Source organism: Colobus angolensis, unplaced genomic scaffold (genome assembly GCF_000951035.1).
Source record: "Colobus angolensis palliatus isolate OR3802 unplaced genomic scaffold, Cang.pa_1.0 Scaffold240, whole genome shotgun sequence".
NCBI classification, from domain to species: domain Eukaryota; kingdom Metazoa; phylum Chordata; class Mammalia; order Primates; family Cercopithecidae; genus Colobus; species Colobus angolensis.
In genome coordinates, this window is record NW_012115600.1 from 1,707,017 (window position 1) to 1,714,521 (window position 7,505).

General features: G+C 52.2%; 1 protein-coding gene across 4 annotated transcripts in view; it reads right to left on the minus strand.

Annotated features, from left to right (window-relative positions):
• Positions 1-814: 814 nt before the first annotated feature.
• The window catches only part of HMGCL (3-hydroxymethyl-3-methylglutaryl-CoA lyase), a 43,327-nt gene continuing 36,636 nt past the window's right edge, over positions 815-7,505 (minus strand). For 3 of the 4 annotated variants that reach the window (XM_011945579.1, XM_011945578.1, XM_011945581.1), the window contains 3 exons: positions 6,901-7,089; positions 3,201-3,326; positions 815-1,506 (listed from right to left, as the gene is read on the minus strand). In XM_011945579.1, coding sequence (XP_011800969.1) covers positions 1,405-1,506; positions 3,201-3,326; positions 6,901-7,089 — 417 coding nt within the window. In that variant the 3' untranslated portion in view covers positions 815-1,404. The remainder of the gene's footprint in view (positions 1,507-3,200; positions 3,327-6,900; positions 7,090-7,505) is intronic. The other variant, XM_011945580.1, reaches the window with a different exon arrangement.

Sequence of the window (7,505 nt, forward strand, 5' to 3'; positions counted from 1 at the left end):
AGCCAGGATGGTCTCGATCTCCTGACCTCGTGATCCGCCCGTCTCGGCCTCCCAAAGTGCTGGGATTACAGGCTTGAGCCACCGCGCCCGGCTCAAAATCTTGAACTACCCGATCCCACGGGACTAAGGCAGGAGAGGGTCGCAGGGGGCCGTGGTGTCGGAAGTCCAGTCTGCAAATAAACCAAGGAGCTGGAGGAAGCTGTCAGGCTGCACTAGCGGTTCCAGCGCCCTTGGCTCTCAGCCCGCGGCGGTCCACACCTGCCGGGAATGCTCTGCACTCTGCCTGCCACGACGGGAGGTTAGAAAATGATTTTGTTTACAATGAAAAGTAGAGCTAAATAATAATATGCACTAAATGTGACATCCTGCGTGATGAAACCAGAGCAAAGGAGCCCTAAATGCAGGAGCGCACAAGTGTCCCCGCAGCCAAGAATCAGCGCCTGACCGCAGAGCCCGGGGAACCGACAGGTGAGCGCTCCCGGGCCTGAGAGCGCCAGGGAGAGGCCGGGCCACCGAGGTCCAAAGCAGCAAGTGTGCCCTCTGGGGAGCTTGTGCAGTAGCCCCAGTCACAGAGGCAAAGCTCAGAAACAACCCTGTCAGGTGTTCTGGCCAGCAACTGCTGCAAGCAGCCTCCTGAGTAAGCCCAAAGCCACTGATTTCCAGTCACTATGGATTTGGGGCTCAGGTGGGGAAACAGGAAGGAAATGCAAAGATTAATACACTAGTTCATAGTCTCCATTTTCCTCTCAGAGTGCAACATGGTAAAGTATTTTCCTCCCCCACGCTCATGTATACACACAGCTGCACAACCGAATGCCGGAATGATTCTGTGTCATTCAACCTTTAATTACATAAGCTGTTTTCAAAAATCACATTCAGCGTGGAGATTTTCCAGAGATGCTGGAGTTGGCAGATGGCCAGCACGAAGCTCTCCACTTTCCACAAATGGTCTCTGCCAGCTTCGGAAGAACCCCCATGACCTGTGTCCTGAGAAGTCAGACAGCAAGGGCCCCAAGGCCATGGCAGGCTGGAGCTGTGTAGAGGGCAGCCAGGTGGCCAGCTCACAGATTCCATACAGAGCGGAGACTCAAGGATCATGCCAAGTAGGGAATGGGGTTCCCACATGTCCTCAGGGATTCACCTCCTGGGCCAGGGTCCATAATGAAGGGAGACTTCAGCCCTCAAAGCCTCTTGCTCCTACTCAGGTCTGGGCAGGAGGTCCTGCTGCCAAGCAGCTCCTCTTGCCCCTCGCCTGCTTTCTGCCAGGAGAGACCTCTGTGTAGAGCCGGCTATGAGGTACCTGCACCATTTAACCTCATTCTCATTTCCGTGTTCCCATCCATGAATCATCTGTGTGTGCACCTATTTCCATACCATCCCCAAGGCTTCAGGTGGGCAAGGGGCTCAGAGTTTACAGGTAGCCTGAGCCACTTTGGAGCTAGTTTTTCTGTTCAGGGCTTGACAGATAAAGTTCCCAGCTTCCAGAAGCTTCTGGAGATTCACACCCTTTGAGAAACAAGTTAGAGGACGTGGTAAGTCATGAGCATAGCCCTCAATACCAGGGAAAACATCAGCATGGACAGACAACCGTGGTACTGAAAAAGTAAAGGTGAAGATAAACAGGCTTTTTCCTTGACAGCGGGGCGCCAGCTGCCTGTGAGTTCCTGTCTGTCTGGCACCTGGATTATTCCTCTGACACCCCCTCATGTAAGATGCCCAATCTCTATAATGGTTTGTAGTGCAACTACCAGGGCACAGATCTCATCAGTCTTGTTCAGTACTCCCTCTTCAGGGCCCAGCACAGGGCCTGGCCCACAGAGGTAAAAAACTGATATTCAAGTGAGGATTGTGAGGCAGAGAGGGAGGGATAAAAACACCAACTGAAAGGGCCAGGCAGAAACCCTCTGTTCATACAGTAGCTCATATTTGCTGAAATGCACTCTGTGTTCAGCTCTGTGCTAAGCATTCTACATGAGGTTTCTTTTTATTTTTTATTTTTTATTTTTTTTTGGAGACAGAGTTTTGCTCATGTCGCCCAGGCTGGAGTGCAATGGCGCGCTCTCAGCTCACTGCAACCTCTGCCTTCTGGGTTCAAGTGATTCTCCTGCCTCAGCGTCCCAAGTAGCTGGGGTTACAGGTGCCCGCCACCACACCCAGCTAATTTTGGTATTTTTAGTAGAGAAGGGGTTTCACCATGTTGGCCAAGCTGGTCTCCAACTCCTGACCTCAGGTGATCTGCCCACCCTGGCCTCCCAAAGTGCTGGGATTACAGGCCTGACCCACCGTGCCCAGCAATTTTTCTATTATTAGTAGAGACAGGGTTTCACCATGTTGGCCAGGCTGGTCTCGAACTCTTGACCTCAGGTGATCCACCCGCCTTGGCTTCCCAAAGTGCTGGGATTACAGGTGTGAGCCACCACGCCTGGCCCTCTACATATATCTTCTTACTTAATCCTCACAATGGCTCCATGAGATAGATAGCATTATTATTCCCATTTCTTAGGTTCAGAGAGATGAAATGATTTATCTGAGGTCTCATAGCCTGTGAGTGGCAGGAGTAGGCTTTAAACCCAGTTCCATCTGATCCTCAAGCGCAGATGCTAGTCTGCTTCCGTCCCACCACTGAGGGCCCTGGGGGACTCGGGTAGATCCCTGGTGAGCTGTTTAACGCTACTGTCCGCATTTTACAGAGAACAAAACAAAGCCAAGAGAGAACTGACTCATTTCAGGTCATGAACGTGACCCTTCCCGGGGCCCCTTCCATGTTCCCTGGTGTCTCCTAGGACTGAACTGTCAAAGTCACCCGGACACTCCAGCCTTCTTGTGCCCATGCGTGTGGCCTCACTCAACCCTACTCTCACAAACAATAAAACATTAGATCAAATATCCATAATCCCTGGCACCCTTCCCCTCCTTTGTTTTGTTTTGAAGAGACAGGGTCTTGCTCTTTCACCCAGGCTGGAGTACACTGGCAGGATCATAGCTCACTGCAGCCTCAAACTCCTGGGCTCAAGTGACCTGCCTCAGCCTCCCAAAGTGCTGAGATTATAGGCACAAGCCACTGTGCCTGGCTAACCCTTTCCCTCTTTACTCCTCCGCACCTTAACAACCCCAAATACCCCCATCTGCTTTTGTTCTCAGCTTCAGGCCAAGCCCTGGTCAGTTCAGGGCTGTCGCCACCAGGGGGTGGGCGGGCTTACCGTGTGAATGCCCAAGCCCTCTAGCATGTAGACCAGGTCCTCCGTGGCCAAGTTTCCTGACGCCCCCTGTGCATAGGGACAGCCTCCAAGTCCTGCCACAGAAGAGTCCACGACACTCACTCCCATCTGGAAACATAAGGATGGTGAAACACGGTCGGCGCTGGGGACAAGAGCCCACAGAGCTGGGCCTTGCAAACCTCCCAAGCATCTGTTGCCTGAAATTCTAGAGTCATTCTTTGCTTTGGCTTATGATCCTGTTGACACGAAAATCCCACGGAGACAGTGCTTCTCCCTTTAGTTTCTGTTACACTGTTTCCTCTGCCAGTAGTATCTTTCCTTTCATGGTGGACTCTCACCCTTTAGGTTCCAGTCTGAAAGCTACCTGCTCAGGGAGACCTTTTCTGATCACCAGCCTAACCCCCTCCCAATGCTGAGATTTCAGACCTCTGTTGTTTCCTGTGGTTCATTTATTAACCCCCGCTTACCCCCCCCCCACCTCCAGGCTGGTCTCACTCAGTCAGGGCCTTGCGACATGAGCGCCACATCCCATCTTCCCAGGTCAGTCACCTCCCACTCTCCCAAATGACTATTTCACTTTCTCCTCTCTTGTTAAACCTCTATCACCCCCTTCCCCATCCTCATTCTCATCTGCTGCTTTATGGAAATGGATGCAATCAAAAGAGATGTCTCCATTGACTCCCACCGTCACATCTACCCACCTGCCTACATCTGGGCCTACAGAACCACTGTCCCTCATGCTGCCTGAGATGGACCCCGAGCTCCTAGGCAAGGCCAACCTCTCCACCTTGGCATGAGGCCGATTCCCACCTGCTTCAGGATGTGCTCCAGTAAGTCTCTCCCTCTCTCCTGCAACCTGTTACTCCCCTCCACTGGGTCATCCTCACACAGCCTGCGATCTCTCCCATCTTTTACAAACCTTTTTGGAACCCTCTAACCTCCCATTTCTTTCCCCCCATTCAAAGCGAAGTCCCTCAAAAGAGCTGTTCCCATTTAACATCTACCATTCCCACTTGAACCCATTTGAAACAGGTTTGCATCCCCACAACTCCTCCACTGAAACAGCTCTAGTCAAGGCCACTGGTGGCCTCCATGTAGCTAAGTACAAAGGTCAAGTGTCTTCATCTTTGCACTTGACTAGCTGCATCATCTTGGACACCTTCTCCGTGTGGCTTCCAGGGCTCCACATCCCTTGGTTTTCCTCCTAGTGCTCTGGCCTCTCCTGAGGCCTCGATCCAGTCTTTGCTGGCTCTTCCTCACCTCCCTGATCTTGGCTGGAGCCCTTACTGCTCACTCCTCAGACAGCTTCTCTATCTCCACTCGCTCCCAGTTAATTGCACCCAGGTTAACATACCTGCCTATAGATGTCTCGAGCTTCACAGATCAGAACACGAACTGCTGAGATCCGGTCACGCACCTCCACCCTCCAGGTCTCCTTGCCATGTCTCTCACCTGGATTGCTGTGGGCTCCAAACTGGTTTTTCTGCCTCTACAGTGTATTCTCTACACAACAGCCAGAAGAGCCTCTTTTTTTTTTTTTTTTTTTGGATAAGGAGTCTCGCTCTGTTGCCCAGGCTGGAGTGCAATGGCACTATCTCAGCTCACTGCAAATCACTGCAACCTCCACCTCCCGGGCTCAAGTGATTCTCATGACTCAGCCTCCCAAATAGCTGGGATTACAGGCCCCCGCCACCACGCCCGGCTAATTTTTATATTTTTAGTTGAGACGGGGTTTCACCATGTTGACCGGGTGGTCTCAAACTCCTCACCTCAAGTGATTCACCTGCCTCAGCCTCCCAAAGCGCTGGGATTATGGGTGTGAGCCACTGCACCTGGCCAAGGAGCCTCTCAAAGGGAACATTCAGATCGTCTCCCTCCCCGCCCTTGCTCAAGACTCTGTTAGCTTCCCAGCTCAGTCTGAAAGAGTCAAAGTCCTACAAGGCCCCCGATCTGGCCTTCCTGTAACCCTAACATCTCTGCCCCCTTCTCCTCGGTCACACTGCTCCTGCCACATGCCTCCTCCTGATCCCTGAACATGGCAAGCACACTCCTCCCTCAGGGGCCCTGTGCCTGCTTTCCTGGGTGGGGCTCCCTTCCCTCCCCTCCCTGCTAGGGGTCCGCAGGGCTCACTCCCTCGCTTCCCTCAGGTCTCTCTCAAATGCTTCCTTCTGAGTGAGGCCACTCTACAGAAAGGCCTGGCACTGCCTTCACCTGCTTCATTTTTCTCCACAGTGCTTATGAGCACCTGGCTGCTGTATGTTTGTTTACTATCTGTCTCATCGTACCTCATGAGGTCAGAGACTCTGTTTTGGTCGCAGCTGAATCCTTAATGCTAAGAACAGTGCCAAGCACACTAGGCACTGTCAGGTTAGGTTTTAATAGGTGAATAAATGGTCTGACAATGTGTTATTTACATGCCTGTAATCTTCCATCCGTCTTCCCCACCCACCATGACATGAGCTCCCAGAGGTCAGGGATTGGGTTTTGTTACTATTATCTAAGTCAGCACTTAACCTGGCACATCGATCCATATTTCTGAAATAACTGATGGAAGAGGGAGGTCAGAGGAAGCTGCTGCCAGACATCACACAGCTCAACCTGTTCCCTGATAAATTTTCAAAAAGGGGATTCTGAGACATCATTGCCATGAAACAGAGAAGCACAGAGGAGCAGGAGTGTCCCGAGCCTAGTCAGGATGAAGTTTTGCCTCAGACTCACCTCGGCTGTGCAGACTTCCCCTTTACCTGCCTGGCAAGGTCTAGGAGGGGAAGTTACTCTTCCTGACTGCCTGGCCGGGAAACGCATGAGCTGAAGGAAAGCCCAGGAGCCAGGGCGGAGTGTCACAGTAAGCCGAGAAATGAGGAGACCACAGAGCTATGAACCTTAACCTTGACAGCCACAACTCTGAAGAAACCGGCCCAGAATGTAACAGACTCACCTGGCTTAGACATGAACCTCTAGGGGATAATTGAGAGGAAAAAAAAAGTGTCTGGGACTGCCATCACTATCCTAGAGATGGAAGGGTAGGCCAGTGCTACAGCAAGGTAGCCATGGTCAGACACCAAGAATGTCCCTTCTATCTGGCTGCCAGCCAATGGATCACCATTCTGGACCAGCCCATGAGAAGCAAACCTCAAGGGAAACTAAATCTGAGGGGAACAGCATTAAAGCCTCTCCCTCTGAGTGACCTCTGCTGGCCTCTCTACCTCCTGTCTCCTCACCTGCTTCCGCTACACACCCGCACACTCACAACCCTATACGTTATATGAGTCCTCCCTGAACCCCACATGAGTCCTGAGGTGCAGTTCTGCCCAGTCACCTTTCCTCTTCCCTCGCCAGCAGCTTACTTTATACCCTTCAAGCTTCACTCAGGCCTCTTCTGCAAATCCTCCTAGATCTCCTCAGCTCGGATGGGGCCTCTCTAGGCTTCCTGAGCCCCATGCTTCCTCCCTTCATGGCATCTGTCATAATGCAGTAGGACTGCCATGTAACTCCCGTGACTGTCTCCCCAACACGGAGGTGTACACTTCACATCTGAGCGGGGTCACCATGACAGTGTCCACCAGTGCCTGCTCAGAACCCGGCATACTGGCATCAGTAAATGTTTGCTGAAAGAATAAATGATAACAAGCTGTCCTGCCCACCATGACCTTTGGGAGAATGGGCGTATGATTTTGATTACCTGCAGGGCCATCAGGGTGTTGGCCAGGGCTTGGCCATAGGTGTCATGGCAGTGGACAGCCAGGGCAGCCGGAGGCACTTCCTGCATGACAGCAGACAGCATGTCTTTCATGATCCCTGGGGTGCCCACACCAATGGTGTCCCCCAGGGAGATCTCGTAGCAGCCCATTGAGTATAACTTCTTGGTGACCTAAGGAAGCAAGCAGGCACTTGGAGGATACAGAATCCACCAGCCAGGGGATCCATGCACTCAGAAGCAGGGGACCTTTGCCTGGACAGAACTGGTAGGAATGAGTGTATGAAGCACTCAATTCCTACCGGCTGACATGCTCCTCACAACTCCAACTGGGAATGATGATCCTCTACCTATGATCAGGAGGCGGAGGCTTAAGGGGCAGAGCCAGCCGCTGGAGCCAGCCCACGGTCCTGAAGCTCCAACCCCTGTGCTTTCCTCCCTACCTGTGCCCCTCACACTTCAGTCTTTCACTTACCACTGTCACATCATACTGTCAGACCCAGGTGCTGGAATCAGTGAAGTTGATTCCTTCTGTGTCATTTTATCCTCAGCAATAAAATCCATGAAATCATGGGTCTGAGATGCTAGTT